Genomic DNA, 18,303 nt, shown 5'->3' with positions numbered 1-18,303 from the left:
TGTCAGAGGGCACCCCGGTTGGGAAACACTGCATTAGGCTATCTGACTGACAAATCGCGGCTGCATTACTCGCGAACAAGATATTACATTATTACCTCGTCGGCATTAACGTCCGTTGGTGGAAGCTAAATAGTTTTCCTGAGCACAGTCGTCACTTAAATTTGACGGCAAAACACTCATTTTCAGAAACACGGTAAATGGAAAGTCGGTTAGATAATGTTAGTTCGTTTATATTGACAAAAAACCCAGCGCAAATTTCAAATTTTAAAACAGCAAGGAGTTACGTTCAACACCAAGTTTGCCATGGTCGTTGACGTTAGTACACACAGTATAACGTAACAGCTACGACAAAACGTGTTTTTCAGAAAATATAAAACATTTTTAAATAGTTTTTTTTGGATATATATAACACTTTTACTTACTTCCCGTCGAAGCACATTATTTGTGGTACAGAACCAGGGTCGTGTCGACTAGTGGCGCGCAATTTAACTCCAGATGTAGTGTTAAAACACGCTCCTGAACACCAATGAATGAACTCCAAAATACAACACGGCCATTGAGTATCCAATAACACACATGGTAGTCAAAGTAAAAAAAATAACTCCAAAAATGTAACTCTTTCACACTTTTTTGCCTAACTCGTGATTTTTCAACTCCTGAAATTTGCTGTTGTTATGTTGTCACACTATCATAACATGTAGTGAACACTTGAGGTTAAACCACGTTCAATAAACACAGCCGAACATTCAGGAATACTTTACTTCTTCTGAATTTATTGTAAAGAACACAACAACTAATAATTACAAGTGGCAGTGCCACCTGCAGGCACAATAGGGGAAAAGCAGTATTACATACATAACATTTCCTCCCCTCTTAATCCAGAAACAAAGAAAACATTGCTTTCTCAGAAACGCAAAAATTCAGCATTTATTTATTTTTCTACTCTAGAGGTAGAGGGTAGACTGCCTCTTGCCTCGAGCCAGTTCGGGGATTATTCTGCCCCATGTCAGAACAGGCTCACTAATATAACTAATTACAGTTCAGTCCAGCAAGCATCTCTCATGGCTCTATAATGTCAGACGATTGGGAGGCTTAATCACTCTGGCTGGATAACGTCTGACCTGCACTGATGGAATGTTGAGTTTGCCATGGTTTGTCTGAGACTCTATTGATGTGTCACTGTTAACATCTTGTTCCTTTGCTGGTGGTGGAGAAGAAGTGCCATTTACAGAGGCTTGTACGGGAACAGACACATCACTGATGTCAGATGGTTGTGTCACCTGAGTTTCAGCTGTTTGATTCGGAATAGACAAGAGTTGATCAGCATGCCGCCTCCATTCCTCAGAAGCTCCTACATCCACAGTATAAGATACTGGACCACTTTGAGACTTCACTACACCTGAAGTCCATCTCTCTCTCCCTCTGTAATCTCGAGCCAGCACAGAATCACCAACTCCAAACTGTCTTGGTTTCGAACGACCAGCTCTGCGAAGAACCTGGGAGGTCTGTGAGAGTCGCACAGCAGCTGTTACACTGGGTTTCAAGGCATCTAGCCGTGTGCGCAGCTGGCGTCCCAAAAACATCAGGGAAGGGGACTCTCTTGTTGTTGGATGTGGTGTGTTGCGGTATGTCAGCAAGAAGGTTTCCAACCGCCTCTGAAGAGTAGAAGAGCCCTTAGAAGCCTTCAGTGCTTGTTTTAGCGACTGAACAAACCTTTCAGCCTGCCCATTGGTTGCCGGATGATATGGGGCGGAACGGATATGTTTTACATGGTTGGCTTTCAGGAAAGTTACAAACTCCTGAGAGACGAATTGGGGGCCATTATCACTCACAAGGACTTCAGGCAGTCCATAATGGCTGAAGTGGTTCCGCAAAACTTCAATTGTTTTTTCTGCTGTTGTTGATGTCATCAACTGCACCTCAGGCCACTTCGAATGTGCGTCAACCACGACTAGGTACATGTGACCCTCACATGGCCCAGCAAAATCTACATGTATGCGCTCCCATGGTTTGCTTGGCCACTCCCATGGGTGGAGGGGTGCTTGGGCTGGCATTTTCTGTATTTGTTGACATGACTGACACGTTTTCACTTGCAGTTCAATGTCAGCATCAACACCAGGCCACCAGACATAACTGCGAGCAATGGCTTTCATTCGGACAATTCCTGGGTGGCCAGTGTGCAGTTCCTCTAGTACTCTTTTCCGCAGCTTGTAGGGAACAACGACTCTCAAGCCCCGCATTAAGCACCCATGTTGGACAGACAGCTCATTGCGTCTGGAGATGAAAGGTGAGAGTTCACTGTTACCAGAAAGGTTGACAGCTTGAGTCCCTTTTATGACCATTTCGACAACTGTAGACAAGGTTGAGTCACTCATAGTCTCATGTCGGATATCAGTGGCACTGACAGGGAGTTTCTCCATTTGTCCGAGGTAAAACAGCTCTACGGCATCCTTTTTCTCTTTGTGCTCTACTTGTAATGGCAGGCGAGAAAGACCATCTGCATTTGCGTGATGTTCAGCTCTTTTGTACTCAATGGTGTAGTTATGCGCTGACAAAAGTAATGCCCACCTTTGCATCCGCGCTGCTGCCATAGACGGAATTCCTTTTTGTGGCCCGAAAATCGTAGTAAGGGGGCGGTGATCTGTGAAAAGCTTGAATTTTCGTCCGTAAAGATACTGGTGGAATTTTCTGACCCCAAACACTATGGCCAGAGCCTCACGCTCAATCTGCGCATAATTCTGTTCTGCCTTGCTAAGTGTGCGCGATGCAAAGGCTATTGGCTTTTCTTCACCGCTGGGTAACAGGTGAGAAATGACGGCACCAATGCCATAAGGTGATGCGTCACAAGCAAGCCGAATGGCGTTCTGGGGGTCGTAGTGTGTCAAGACATTTTGTGACACTAGCTGATCTTTAGCCTTTTTGAATGCAGCATCACACTCTGCAGACCACTGCCAGCGTTTTCCTTTACACAACAGGGCATTCAGAGGATTCGCTATGGTTGCCAGGTTGGGTATAAATCTTCCATAATAATTTAACAGGCCGAGAAATGATCTCAGCTGTGTGATGTTTGATGGAGCTGGTGCATTGACAATTGCACTTACTTTATCGGGTGACTTGTGTAAACCTTCAGCATCAATTATGTGACCCAGGTATTCCAATGAGTCCTTGAAGAAGTCACATTTCTCCTTCTCAGCACGCAAGCCAAACTGTTCCAGCCGTTCAAGGACTGCATCCAGATTTTCTAGGTGTTCCGCTTCAGTCCGCCCCGTAACCAGAATGTCATCCAGATAACAATGGACATTAGACAGACCTTGTAAAATTTGGTGCATAGCTCTCTGGAATATGGCTGGCGCCGAAGCGATCCCGAATGGAAGGCGATTGTACTGGAATAGCCCTTTCTGTGTCGAAATTGTGAGGAACTTCCTGGACTCCTCCTCAACACTCATTTGAAGGTAAGCATGTGACAAGTCTAATTTGCTGAAACATTGTCCTCCCGCTAATGAAGCGAACAAGTCCTCAATGCGCGGTAACGGATAGTGTTCAACGTGTAAGACGGGGTTTACCGTTACCTTAAAGTCACCACAGATGCGAACTGCTCCGTTTTTCTTCACAACAGGGACTATTGGAGTAGCCCATTCACTGTACTGTACTGGTGACAATACTCCTATTTCAGTGAGACGGTTCAATTCCGCTTCGACTTTTGGACGAAGAGCATACGGAACAACTCTGGGCTGACAAAACTTGGGTTTGTGTTCAGGTTTCAATGTTATTTTAGCTTTAATGCTCTTCATCTCTCCCAAATGTTTAGAGAAAACAGTGGAATGTTTCTGCAGCACAGCTTCTATTGTCTTCAATTTGACTGTTTTTATTTCTTTCCAGTTTAGTTTGATTTGACGCAACCACTCTCTGCCATAAAGTGGTGGATAGTCCCCCTGCACGACATACAATGGAAGAACAGCTGTCTGCTTGCCCATTTTTACATGTACATCAATTACACCTTCAGGATGCAATGCTTGTCCTGTGTATGTACGAAGAACAATGTCAGTTGAGTTTAAGGGCAGGTGTTTCAATATTCGATCATAAGTCTCTGTTGAAATCAATGACACTGCTGCACCCGTGTCCAGTTCCATTTCCAGTGGCATACCCTCAATTTCTGGTTTCACAATGATACTGGACTTTTCTCCTGGCTGTGACAGTTTATACAGAGCCAAATCAGAATCTGTGTCATCATCATGGGACTCTGCATCAGCATCAAGGCGGTGTACACTTCCCTTTTTTATATAGCCTTTTTGCTTAATTGCTTTCGTTGGCCGTGCAGCTCTCTTTGTTTTTCTGTCATCGTTAGTTTTCCTGCAAACGCGACTGATATGGCCCTTTTTTCCACATGTGTTACAGTTTTTGTCCTTAAACCAGCAGTCATCTTCACTATGGTTATTCTTTCCACATCGTTTGCATTTGTTTTTACTCTTTGATAAAGACAGTGCATTTACCGTCAGTGATCCGCTGAGTTGGTGTGCTTCGCGTGACGCTGTTTCCATGGAGACCGCTAACTCTACCGCTCTCTGAAAAGTCAGCGTAGATTCAGTCAACAAGCGCTTTTGTGTAGCCTCACTCTTCAAGCCACACACAAACCTATCGCGAAGAGCATCATCCAAATGTCCCCCAAATTCACAGTGTTCTGACAATCCTCTAAGTACTGCAACATACTGTGTCACCGACTCGCTCTCTTCCTGATTCCGCCTGTGGAAACGAAAACGCTCAGCGATGACCAGGGGCTTCGGAGAGAAGTGCTGCTGTAGCGTGTCTGTGATGTCTCTAAAGCTTTTCTCTCCGGGTTTGTCCGGCGCGATGAGACTTCGGAGTAATCCATACGTTTTTCCTCCGATCACACTGAGTAGCACAGGCACTTTCTTGTCGGCCTCAATGCTGTTAGCTTTTATGAAGTGGTCAAATCTTTCAATGTAAGTGGTCCATGGTTCAACGTTTTCATCAAACGCTTCCATGTGGCCAATGGTAGCAGCCATTCTAGCTAACCTAGCTCACTTTAGCTACGCTGAGAAAATAAAATAAAAGTTGTAGTACGCCTAACTACTCACGATTCACTATGGTAGTTTCGTACAAAGAATCTACCTCGTCGCCAATTATGTTATGTTGTCACACTATCATAACATGTAGTGAACACTTGGGGTTAAACCACGTTCAATAAACACAGCCGAACATTCAGGAATACTTTACTTCTTCTGAATTTATTGTAAAGAACACAACAACTAATAATTACAAGTGGCAGTGCCACCTGCAGGCACAATAGGGGAAAAGCAGTATTACATACATAACAGCTGTGTACCTCCCTTTTCATCTCTTCCTCCTCCTCACTTGGCCTAATGTCTCCTTGTACTTCCTCACTCATCTCACTTTCTTCCTCATTGGCTCTTACCTCTCCTTCATCTTTCTCTCTCGTCTCAAATGCTTTCTCTTGAATCTCATCAATACTCTCCTTATCTGACCTGCAACTCTCTATGAAAAATAAATTTCATTACATTATTTTTATATTACAGTGACAAAATGAAGATTGTTTCTATTGTGGAAAAATTTTGTCCACATAATGAACAGAAAACAGGGCTCAATTTTGTTAACCCTTTCCCTTTCAATATATGGTTAAAACCATTCTTAAAAATATTCACAGAATAAAGTTGTACAGGTTTGGAACTGCATATGGGTGATTTCCTTTTCAATTTGGGCGAATTATTCCTTTAAAACACACTTGTTATTGTCCTTAAGTGTTAACTATTTTACTGTAATACTAGTTTAAATGCATATAAGTTTAAACAAAATGTAAATGAAACAATACCTGCATCTTTATTCTCTTTTCAGCCAACTTGTGAGAGGGATGCTTCCTTTGGCTGCATCAGAGTTCCTTGCCTTTTTTCAATTTGATCCTTTCTTTCCTTGGCATGCTATGAAAAGACGTTGATACAAATAGAATGCTTAACACATCAAACGAAAATATGAAAATTAGGATAATATTACTAAATATTATTTACTTTTATTTTGCTAAACAAAACAGTGAGAATCAAGAAGGTAATTATGAGGAATTCATGTTCATTTTTGCTGATGTTGATGTAAACCTTATGTACGTATTATATGTATGAAAGTATAGTCATGAAATAGGTACAATTTTACAACAAGGTTTCATTAGTTAGCTACATTTGTTGTAGCTTTTGTACACATGATCTAATAATTAACTGCACTTCATTATTAGTTCATGTTAACCAATGTAGCTAACTAATGAAATCTTAATTGTAAAATGTTACCTATTTCATGATAGCCAATACTTTCATAGTATTACACAATACACATTAATAAAATCAGTTGTATCAGTTGTAAAAAAAAAGTTGTATTTGTTAACATTAGTTAATGCACTTTGTTAAGTAACATGAACAAACAATGAACAGCTCTTTTTTATTACCTAACATTAACAAAGATTAAAATATAGAGTAACAAATGTATTGCTCATCTTTAGTTCATGTTAGTTAATACATATGTTAAATGAGACCTTTGCAACGATGAAATAATCAAATATATAAATTCCATACAATTTAGAGTTGGACATGGACTTTTTAATTTCATTTCAGTATGTATTTCCCCAAGCTGTTAAAATTATGCCCAATAACACGAGGATGTGACGTGCTATGGTTTTGACTTGGATAAAAAAAAAATTGAATGACATTGTTAGATGTAGAATGTTGCTGAACTCGAGACTCGAGTTATGCTTTATTATAGTTAAGCATAACTTGCACGCTGTCGCAACCTTCAGGATTGCATAGTACTGATGGTAGGATAAATATACATGTTCTGTATTAGCTAAACTTACCTGCTGATCGTGTAGTTTGAAGACTCGCGCGGCTAACTGCTGTGCTGCGTAGAGCTGAAAAGGAAACTCCGCCTACCGCTCCACCTCCGCCAAAAAAATAACATTTATAAAACTTTTTTGAATTAATTTTAGTGGCAAAAATGTTTAGTGACCTGATGGGCTGATTTCAAAACAGAATGTTATGAATCAGTGTATCGTTTCATGATTTGGATCACCACGTGATTTCAGAAGTTTGGCAGTTTAGTCTTGTTCGAGATCGGTGCTGCTGATCCATCTGTGAATGAGATCCAAAAGCATAAGGAGTAGTTTGCTCTACCATAGTTCTCTTGGTACTTTGATGTCATATGCTGATCAGTCTGTGCAGCACCAATGGATCTCAATCAAGCCTTTTGGCACGTGATCCAAATCATGTATCAATATGCTGATTATAACCGTTCAAAACTTTGTTTTGAAATCAGCCCTTCACAATATCAGTCGCTATTTAGTTTTTTTGCACAAAAACTATTGTCGTCGCTTCATAAAATTATTGTAGAGTCACTGTAGTGAGATGGGCTTTGTAACAACGTGCCTCGACGGGTCTTGAGAGCGGAAATGACATTGGTGTCAATGAAGGCCTTTCTGAGCCATCGGATTTCAACAAAAATATCTTCATTTGTGTTCTGAAGATGAACGGAGGTCTTACAGGTGTCGAACAACATTAGGGTAAGTAATTAATGACAGAATTTTCAGGTTTGGGTGAACTAACCCTTTAAAGGAAAACTTTCAGTCTTTTCACTTTCTCTTGTAGGATCACACCTTCTAGTTTAATAAAACGCAACTGGTGCCATCTTGTGTCTAGTCTATGAAATGAATAGGCTAATACAATTACAAAATAATTTTAATTCAAATAAAAATGTTCATGAATTTGTTTAATGAAAAGTCAATAGATTTTGTAATCTTATAGTCTGTTTTTTCCATTGTCGTTTTGTTTCTAAATTAGCTATGATAATTTTTTAATTTTGTTGTTTATTTCTCTCTCTCTCGCAGTTTCGCATTTATTTTGGGTGCTTGTACATTTTAATAAACATTTTGGATGATTTAACAGTTGGAGAAGACGCAAAAAAAATGTATTTAGATGAAGTTGTGAAGTGAACCTCGCCCTCGTCTTGAGTAATAGCCCTATGCATGTTCTGAAAAGCAGGCTAACTTGAATAACTCGTTCCGTTTCTTGTTTCCTGATTCAATGAATGCGTTTTTAGAGAAGAATATGTTTTAACAGCTTGAGAAGATGATAAGCAAATTATTCATTTGTGTGCTTCTGTTGGCTCCAACAAGTGTTTCAACTGGTAGGATTCAATTTGGTTTGCATTTTGGCCTATTCATTTAAAAAGTGTGTATCTCGTCAATGTATGTGAATGATACATGTTTCTCAGATTAGCCTGCAGTGTGTCAGAAATGAACGTAGCCTATAAAGAAGCACCGAGAAGTAGACCTACCGTTCTGTGCCGTTTACATAACTGAAAGCTATTGTCTCAGGTGTAGTCAGCACAGGGTGAACGTGATTTTGCCAAGTAAGCTGCGTTCCTGGATCAACATCCTTTGTTGATCCTGGATCAACATTTAATTAACCAATCACAAGCCTCTGATGTCATCAGTGTGTGCCGACTAAATGCCATTTCCCCCCTTTTGAACGTTCCCGCCTCACTTCCCTCGACTCACCGACCAAAGGTAAGTTATTTTTTCTGTACTCTTTCTTTGACCCTCTCTGCAGCTAAAACTATGGCAATGTAAATGTAATTTATTCACTAAAAAGTCTTCAATTAGAACACTTAAATGGCATAATGTCATGCAACCCAGAGCACACCCAACAACCATGTGCCATTTAGCTAATAGCTAAAAGCTAAGTTTACTTTACTCCAATCCCCTAACGGTATTCCTTCTCTCCTTCATTTACACACAAATACACATTTCATATTTAGTTTAACAACTTTTATAAAAAAAAATTATAATGTTTAAAAATGTAATTAATTCCTGATCTTTAAAACAGTCTGCTATTATTTTGGTCTGAATAAAGTGTGCAAAAATGTATACATATATACATAAAAAAAAAGTAGAATAATTGCTTTTTGAATCTGACTGTAATCAATATTTTGATAATTGCTTTTTAATACAGGGTAGATTCATTCATAAATGTTGATCCAGGATCATCACGATCATTTCAGTTTGGGGTAGATTCATTCATAAATGTTGATCCAGGATCATCATGATCATTTCAGTTTGGGGTAGATTCGCTAATGTTGATCCAGGATCATCACCATTTCAGTTTGGGGTAGATTCGCTAATGTTGATCCAGGATCATCATGATCATTTCAGTTTGGGGTAGATTCGCTAATGTTGATCCAGGATCATCACCATTTCAGTTTCGGGTAGATTCGCTAATGCTGATCCAGGATCATCATGATCATTTCAGTTTGGGGTAGATTCGCTAATGTTGATCCAGGATCATCATGATCATTTCAGTTTGGGGTAGATTCGCTAATGTTGATCCAGGATCATCATGATCATTTCAGTTTGGGGTAGATTCGCTAATGTTGATCCAGGATCATCACGATCATTTCAGTTTGGGGTAGATTCGCTAATGTTGATCCAGGATCATCACAATCATTTCAGTTTGGGGTAGATTCGCTAATGTTGATCCAGGATCATCATGATCATTTCAGTTTGGGGTAGATTCGCTAATGTTGATCCAGGATCATCATGATCATTTCAGTTTGGGGTAGATTCGCTAATGTTGATCCAGGATCATCACGATCATTTCAGTTTGGGGTAGATTCGCTAATGTTGATCCAGGATCATCACGATCATTTCAGTTTGGGGTAGATTCGCTAATGTTGATCCAGGATCATCATGATCATTTCAGTTTGGGGTAGATTCGCTAATGTTGATCCAGGATCATCATGATCATTTCAGTTTGGGGTAGATTCGCTAATGTTGATCCAGGATCATCACGATCATTTCAGTTTGGGGTAGATTCATTCATAAATGTTGATCCAGGATCATCATGATCATTTCAGTTTGGGGTAGATTCGCTAATGTTGATCCAGGATCATCATGATCATTTCAGTTTGGGGTAGATTCGCTAATGTTGATCCAGGATCATCACCATTTCAGTTTGGGGTAGATTCGCTAATGTTGATCCAGGATCATCATGATCATTTCAGTTTGGGGTAGATTCGCTAATGTTGATCCAGGATCATCACCATTTCAGTTTGGGGTAGATTCGCTAATGCTGATCCAGGATCATCATGATCATTTCAGTTTGGGGTAGATTCGCTAATGTTGATCCAGGATCATCATGATCATTTCAGTTTGGGGTAGATTCGCTTGAAACTGAAATGATCGTGATGATCCTGGATCAACATTAGCGAATCTACCCCAAACTGAAATGATCATGATGATCCTGGATCAACATTAGCGAATCTACCCCAAACTGAAATGATCATGATGATCCTGGATCAGCATTAGCGAATCTACCCGAAACTGAAATGGTGATGATCCTGGATCAACATTAGCGAATCTACCCCAAACTGAAATGATCATGATGATCCTGGATCAACATTAGCGAATCTACCCCAAACTGAAATGGTGATGATCCTGGATCAACATTAGCGAATCTACCCCAAACTGAAATGATTGTGATGATCCTGGATCAACATTAGCGAATCTACCCCAAACTGAAATGATCATGATGATCCTGGATCAACATTAGCGAATCTACCCCAAACTGAAATGATCATGATGATCCTGGATCAACATTTATGAATGAATCTACCCCAAACTGAAATGATCATGATGATCCTGGATCAACATTTATGAATGAATCTACCCCAAACTGAAATGATCGTGATGATCCTGGATCAACATTTATGAATGAATCTACCCTGTATTAAAAAGCAATTATCAAAATATTGATTACAGTCAGATTCAAAAAGCAATTATTCTACTTTTTTTTTATGTATATATGTATACATTTTTGCACACTTTATTCAGACCAAAATAATAGCAGACTGTTTTAAAGATCAGGAATTAATTACATTTTTAAACATTATAATTTTTTTTTATAAAAGTTGTTAAACTAAATATGAAATGTGTATTTGTGTGTAAATGTAGGAGAGAAGGAATACCGTTAGGGGATTGGAGTAAAGTAAACTTAGCTTTTAGCTATTAGCTAAATGGCACATGGTTGTTGGGTGTGCTCTGGGTTGCATGACATTATGCCATTTAAGTGTTCTAATTGAAGACTTTTTAGTGAATAAATTACATTTACATTGCCATAGTTTTAGCTGCAGAGAGGGTCAAAGAAAGAGTACAGAAAAAATAACTTACCTTTGGTCGGTGAGTCGAGGGAAGTGAGGCGGGAACGTTCAAAAGGGGGGAAATGGCATTTAGTCGGCACACACTGATGACATCAGAGGCTTGTGATTGGTTAATTAAATGTTGATCCAGGATCAACAAAGGATGTTGATCCAGGAACGCATCTTACTTGGCAAAATCACGTTCACCGTCAGCACAGACACAGATTTTAGCGTTTATCTGATGAGGACATTCGTTTTTTTAGGATTATTCAAAAATGAAAGTAAAAATATATTAAAACAAAACGAAATTTTGAAGAATGACTCAGAAAACTACAGTTGATGCCATTTAATATAGTATTTTTTCCCATACTATGGTAGTCAATGGGGCAATCAACTGGTTACAAACATTCTTCAAAATATCTTCTGTGTTCAGAAAATTAAGAAAAAGAAAATTATACAGGTTTGAAACTTAAAGGGGGGGTGAAACACTCAGTTTCAGTCATTGTCATGTCAATCTTGAGTACCTATAGAGTATATATTATATAATTATATAAGAAAGATGCGCTGTTCCGAGTCTTTCCGAAAAAAGCCGAGTGGTGGGGGGCGTATCGTGTGAGCGGAGCTAAATAATGACGTGTGCAGCAGCGCGCTGCTATTGTGTTGAGTCGAGTGCGTCGTATAGCTGTGTCATCCCTAACAGCGGGAAAAAAACTTTATTCAAAATAAAAATATGGCTTTTAATCAGATACAGCCATACATCTATGATCCGGAATCAGACCCAGAGGCTGCAGTTGAACAGGAGCAGCAGCAAAAACGACTAGAGCAGGACGTCTCTATGTGGTACAAGTTATACACTAACTATATAATATGCTTAGCAGCTTGTGTTATTTACATATTTATACTTGAATTATATCGTCGTATTTTTGTCTTTGAAGGTGTACATGTGGGAAGTGCACGTGTGTTTACGCGTGGTTTAGACAATTGTAACGTTAGTAAGCGGACTGGTTTTGCACGGCAGGCTAAGTTAGTGTTTACATAGAAAGACACGGAATAGTAGCGCATTTGAATGAAGAAGCGTGCTTATTTAGTTCAACATATTTCCCCCCTCTTTGTGTATTGTTGTTTGGAGTGCTTTTACAATACACAAACATAAAGTTACACATATAGTGGCCAGCTAAACAAATGTACACGCACTACACCTCGCATGCTCCATTGATCAATTAACTATACGTGATCATGTTTGGGCTACTTGATGAGCATAGGCAAAAACACAGACATTTGAAGCAGTCTTACTCACAGCCTGCGGTTCTAACGTTGGGACCTTTATTGTTGGGACTGCTCCATCCTTCAGCATTAGGCGATCGGAAAATCCTGTGTCGAGCTGGGCCTTGTTTATGAAACAGTCGGCACCGAAATGCAGCGAACAGATATAAACATTCGCGCAACTCAGTTGCTGATCCGGAAAAGCAAATTACATCCACTGTTGCCTTAACGCGGGGTTTTTGGGGAATCTGTGCAGGACTGTCTTGGTCTGGCAACCAAAAACGCACTTTTTTGGTGACATTGTAATTGTGCACATCACCTGTGCAGCAGCCTACAAGCCAGCGCTTTGATGGGCATAGCCTGTTACTTTCGCTCTCTCCCTCTCTCTCTCTCACGCTCTTCCGGTAGAATTGTCCGTAAGGCCCATACAAGGAAATTCCGCCCCCATTAACGTCAAAGGGGACGCATGATCGCAAAAAACTTGCCGAAACTTATGACTAACCGGAAGTAGTATTTTTGACAAAGAAATACTCCCATCAAACGTCCACCTTAACTTTTGAAACTTTGTCCATGTTTAGTATGGGATTCCAAGTCTTTAACAGTGTAAAAAGATCAGTATGCATGAAACAGCATTTCACCCCCCCCTTTAAATGTGAGTAAATGATGACAATTTTATTTTTCGGATATATAGAATATTTTAAATCAGGAATAAAATTGTCAACAAAAAGAAAAGAATAAGGGGACAACAATGGTATTGCACATTTTACTTGTTCCGTGTATTCAGTATTTTATTGGCTGATCCAGAGTAATGACTATAGAAAAGATGAGTATTGGGACCTACATTTTTCTTTCAAAAAAGAAACATTTTAAATAATTGACTGACTATTGATTTTACATAATAGTCTTTATTTAATGTTTTTTTTTACTGAAAAATAAACAGATTTTTCAAATTAGCAAAAGATAATGTCCCTAACATTATTTGATACTAATATTTTTTGTCTTTTATCTTATTTGTATTTGTCTTTTTTGTCATTTCTCACAGGTTCTCACTCTTTGTGGTTGCTTGTAACATACATTAAAGGAGATACACCATTTCCTGAATTTAGTGTTACATTTATGTTGGATGACATCACAGTAGGCCACTATAATTCAGAGACGAAGAAATACATTCCACAAGATAATACTACAAATGAAGATGAGATCGTTTCTTACATCTTTTATGCAATGAGGCGTGATTTGCAACCTTTCCATATGGGAAGACTAACATTTAAAACCTATACAGAAAGTATGTTCAGTTGGTTGAAATATGGCATATTGACAACGAAAGTACGTGAAATGGGATCATGACACTGTCTCTTTTCTCCTGACAGGTCTTCAACTTTATCAGGTGATGAGCCATTGTGAGCTGTGGGACAATGACAAGCCTGGCCAAATGATTTCTAAGTTTGCTTTTAACGGCTCTACTACAGATGAAATGCGTTTATATGACAACAAATTTACATATGAAAGCCCAAAAGAAATGGCAACGCTATCTCTGGAGCTGTTCAAGTGGCGTCATGAAACTATAAACTACCCATCTTGCATAGCAACTCTCAGGAATTACCTTAAAAAGAGAACATCTCAAGTAAATAAGAAAGGCATGTCTTCCCACAAGATTTAAAAAGATTTGAGCAATAAAGGACTTGTGTAAAACAAAGAAGGAATTCCCTCTTTTTTTAACTTTAAGATAAGACAACATCAGTAAGCATATATCCACCTTAAGTGTTCTATAAAAAGGTAAGATGGATCTTTTTCTTCTGCAGTGAAACCGCGAGTCAGACTCATTCAGAAAGCAAACTCTGATTCTGGAGGGTTTCGTGTGAGTTGTTTGGCAACAGGATTTTACCCTCGTCACATCAACCTGACCCTGTTGAGAGATGGGCAGCCTGTATCTGATCATGAGATCACTGGAGGAGATCTGCTGCCCAATGGTGACGGGACGTACCAGATGAGGAAGAGTCTGGAGATCAGTGCTGCAGACAAACACACATACACCTGCTCTGCCACACACCTCAGTCTGGACAACAAACTCGACGTCACTTTGGGTAATGATTTATATGTGAGAAAATAATAAAATTTACCATTATTGAGTTTGCCATTTGTTTTTGACCTTTTTAATGTGCTTGTTTCAGAATTTGAGCCTGGTGAACCATTTAATTCAGCGATTCCCTCAGCGCTGATAGTTTTGGCTCTGCTGTGTGTGTTTGGGACTGGAGTCATGTATAAATACAAGAGGAGACAAGCAGGTAGGATCTACAACAGAAGGAATGGAAAAATACATAGGCTGCATTTAAAATCGCATATTTCTCCACTATGCAGAAGGTGAAAAACAGTATGTGACAAAAATAAATATATATGTCTGAGTTGACAGTATTTATAGAAGAGTAGGCAAAATGTACTCAGATGACGTACTATTTCTGGCGAGATTCCGAAGTGTGCATTTGATGGACACTTCACTTTCTCGTAAGGGTCAAGGGAGAGGATTTGTGAATGACAGTGACGAGACGCAACTGAAGGTGCAGGGCACATGGATGTAGTCCATGCAGATTACATTCATACAATGTACAATGAAGGCAATACCAATCATTGGAGTATTCATATGAGCAGTCGGTCATCAGTGTAGCTACCAAGATTGTATCTGATTCTTCGCATATTTTAAGTGCAGAATATGAGTTGTTGCCTTCTGGCAAAAGATACAGGATGCCTATGTGCAAATATAATCGTTTTAAGAAATCGTTTGTACCAATGTCAATTAGACTTTTAAATAAGTAGCATGTATGTTTTTGTATGTAATGTGTTTTTTGTTTTTTTTTGTGTGTTTGTATTATGTTTTTGATCATTGTATATGTGTATGTGGGCACCAGAGTCCAAGGCAAATTTCCCCATTGGGGACAATAAAGTTCATTGAATTGAATTGAATACTATAGATCATACTTATTTAGTAGTCGTAATAAGTAATTACTTATTCAAAATAACTACATACTCGAGAGTATCTGATTTTGGTGGCAGCCTTAGATATATCCTAGATATTTATAACTTAATAAGTCTAAATTTAATCTAAATCTGATTATCCCTCTGCTTCGAGTGGGTTATTACATCTTAAATATTATTTTTGTATTATTGTCACATCAGAATGACTAAAGAGTAAATTGGATTGTTTATTACTGGATAAATTCCATAAATATGTTTATTTTATAATTAATAATGTATTAGTTTTTATTTGCACATTCTGTTGACTAATCAATATTGTATTTATTTTTTAGCATCTAAAGAAAGCACTGACTCAAAATCAACACATGAAGAACAACAGGGAGCTACACAGCTGAGTGAAGCAAGTAAATTAATGAAAGCGCCTCTTCCAATTGTAAAATAAGACTGGATTATTGTAAAAAGTAAAAGAGTACTACATCGTACTGCAGCACATAATTTTATCAAAACAACTGGAGGGCACACTTTCTCAAGAGCTGTTTTTGCAATAGTGCACAGAAAATAGCTTTTGAATGGCTTATGACATAATTACAGATATAACTAATTATGCAATTCATTTAAATCTCAAAGGTATTTCACCATACACTGTTAAAATACTTTTTTTTTCTTTTTGCAGTAAATTTTAAACTGTTCCCAGTTTAGCTCAGTAAAATGATTTCATTATAGAAGTGTTTGAATTGTGTTTTCAAAAATGTATGAGGAAAAAATTAAGAAAATGCAAAGTTTTGTAATAAAGCATTTATTTGAAAAGGACAATAAATAAGCAAAATACACACAAATTTATTCAATAGAAAAATATGCTATCTGATAAATAATTACAAATAATTAATGCATCAAACTATTTAAGTCTTTAGGTGAAGTTTTCACACGGCGACCATCTGATTTTGGCATTAGATGACTTCATATCCTCTGTGTTCTTCATTGAAAAAACTGATGGCTGTATGTGGCATCATGTGGTGTTGTACAGGGAAACTGTTAAAAGAAGAAAAGGGAATTAATCACTGTACAACACATTAATACAACTCTTAGTCATTATTAAATAAACATTCAGTATCATTGTCAAGAAAAGCCTCCTTACCGTATAGGATTGTGCATCTCTGAAGTGTGAAGTAGAAGGAAAGTTGATTTCCATCTCTTGTGATGAATCACTGAAGGCTGTGAATGTTGGACAGTACTGGACATTGTCTTGCGTGTGTCCCTGTGGTTCTCCTAGACACCAGGTTTCAGTCTGAAGCCTTTCTGAAGTATCTTGTGAGTAGCATCTTGGAGTGGTTTCAGGTTTTGAGGTCTCGGACGGTCCCAGCTGAGCAGAAAGGTATGAGATGTAGCTAATAGTGAGGCGAAGAGTCTCAATCTTGGTCAAGGTTTGTCCAGGAGGAGCCACAGAAGGAGGTAAGTAGGTTCGGAGATGTTGGAGAGCTTTGGTCAGATCCCTCATCCTGAGCTTCTCTCTTTCGCTGGCCGTCTGACGCTTCCTTCCAGGGTTTTTGGACCTGGAACATCTCTTTGCCTCAACAGGTAGAGTTATTCTGGTTTTTTTTGCCAGTACGCAGTCTATGTTGGGTTTTCCAGCAGCCTCCGGCTGTATTCGAGCTTCCCAACATCTCGCCGGAGGAGAAAAACATCCAGAATCAACGGAGGAGCTTGGAGAAAGACTTCCACAGGCACTGAAGTACCCAGGATCAATGCTGGTAGGTGACTGCTCATATTCAAACTGGGATTTGGCTCCCTGGAGCATGTAAGGAGAGAAGTTAAATTCCATGGTTGTGATCTTTCAGCAGAGATGTTTCCTTCTTGTTCTCTGGTACCTGAGTGAATGCTAAAGAGCTGAAGGTAGCAGCCCAATATATCCAGGATGAAGAGGTGTGATGTTGCACCTCCACAAGGCGCTTAAGAATTTCAAAGCGGCAGAGAGACATCACACCAGGGGCAGGGGGTCTCTGGGAAAACTCACATCACTTCAAGCACAGGTGGGAGGTGGTGAATGTGCTGGTAAAATAACAATCATTGGTGCAGGACAAGTTCAAGATAAATTTAGAATAGAAGTCTGGAGATTTTTATTTTTTAATTTCAGCAGTACATGTCATGTTTAAAAAAAATCAGTGAATTTATAAATTCCATTTTTTTTGTCAGCAGTGCAAAGCTAGGCAAACTAAACCATGCTGATCATGTTTTTCTTTTTTAATTTACACACATGTTTTATGGGGACTTTCCATAGACAATGATTTTTATACTGTACAAATTTTATATTCCATCTAAACCTACCCATCACAGAAAACATTCTGGATTTTTACATTTTCATGTAAATTTAGTATGATTTATAAGCCGTTTTCCTCATGTCATCCCAAAGATTTCCCCACAAGGATTTCGGATATTGTCATCTTTGTTTGGGACATTTTGTCCCCATAGGGTTTGTCCCCATAGGCACTTGTTGGGTTTTTAAGGGGACTTTCCATAAAAAAAAGATTTTTAAACTGTAAAAAAAAAAAAAAAAAAAAACTCTAAACCTAAGCATCACAGAAAACTTTGTCAAAAACGTTTTTGAATATGATTTATAACCCAAAAGGACAAGGGTCTTGTATGGGGACAAACTTAACCACACAACTTTTTTTACATTTTCAAAAAATATAACTTTATTTGTATAACTTTATAATTGTATGACTTATGAGCTATTTTTTCTAATGGGGACCAAAAAAAAGTTGTCAGGTAAAAAAAAAACTGTTATTACTATGGGGAAATTTGGTCACCATACACAATTTATAAAATAAGATATTCGACCAATATTTTGGCCAAATATGTACAAACCCA

The 18,303-nt window shown here is 38.6% G+C and overlaps 2 protein-coding genes across 2 annotated transcripts; one reads left to right on the top strand and one right to left on the bottom strand.

Moving 5' to 3' along the window:
- The first annotated feature begins 8,065 nt into the window (after positions 1 to 8,065).
- On the top strand, positions 8,066 to 16,097 carry LOC137065304 (zinc-alpha-2-glycoprotein-like). The gene is made up of 6 exons (XM_067436913.1): positions 8,066 to 8,196; positions 13,511 to 13,753; positions 13,839 to 14,105; positions 14,271 to 14,552; positions 14,640 to 14,753; positions 15,771 to 16,097. The coding sequence occupies exons 1-6, from the start codon at positions 8,139 to 8,141 to the stop codon at positions 15,878 to 15,880; spliced, it is 1,074 nt and encodes a 357-aa protein (XP_067293014.1). The 5' UTR covers positions 8,066 to 8,138; the 3' UTR covers positions 15,881 to 16,097.
- Positions 16,098 to 16,413: 316 nt separating this feature from the next.
- On the bottom strand, positions 16,414 to 17,618 carry mespab (mesoderm posterior ab). Its single transcript, XM_067436597.1, has 2 exons — positions 16,574 to 17,618; positions 16,414 to 16,467 (listed from the first exon to the last, which is right to left on the bottom strand). Exons 1-2 carry the CDS (start codon positions 17,255 to 17,257, stop codon positions 16,414 to 16,416), a joined length of 738 nt encoding a protein of 245 aa, XP_067292698.1. The 5' UTR covers positions 17,258 to 17,618.
- Positions 17,619 to 18,303: the final 685 nt, after the last annotated feature.

Source organism: Pseudorasbora parva, chromosome 25, assembly GCF_024679245.1.
Source record: "Pseudorasbora parva isolate DD20220531a chromosome 25, ASM2467924v1, whole genome shotgun sequence".
Classification (NCBI taxonomy): domain Eukaryota; kingdom Metazoa; phylum Chordata; class Actinopteri; order Cypriniformes; family Gobionidae; genus Pseudorasbora; species Pseudorasbora parva.
This window is presented reverse-complemented; position numbering and strand designations above follow the sequence as displayed.

Coding starts and splice junctions, on each gene's coding strand:
- mespab (XM_067436597.1), bottom strand. CDS start 17,257: ATGGAATTTAACTTCTCTCCTTACATGCTCCAGGGAGCCAAATCCCAG. Junction 16,468..16,573: donor GAGATGCACAATCCTATACG/GTAAGGAGGCTT, acceptor TTCTTTTAACAG/TTTCCCTGTACAACACCACA.
- LOC137065304 (XM_067436913.1), top strand. CDS start 8,139: ATGATAAGCAAATTATTCATTTGTGTGCTTCTGTTGGCTCCAACAAGT. Junction 8,197..13,510: donor TCCAACAAGTGTTTCAACTG/GTAGGATTCAAT, acceptor CATTTCTCACAG/GTTCTCACTCTTTGTGGTTG. Junction 14,553..14,639: donor CAAACTCGACGTCACTTTGG/GTAATGATTTAT, acceptor TGCTTGTTTCAG/AATTTGAGCCTGGTGAACCA.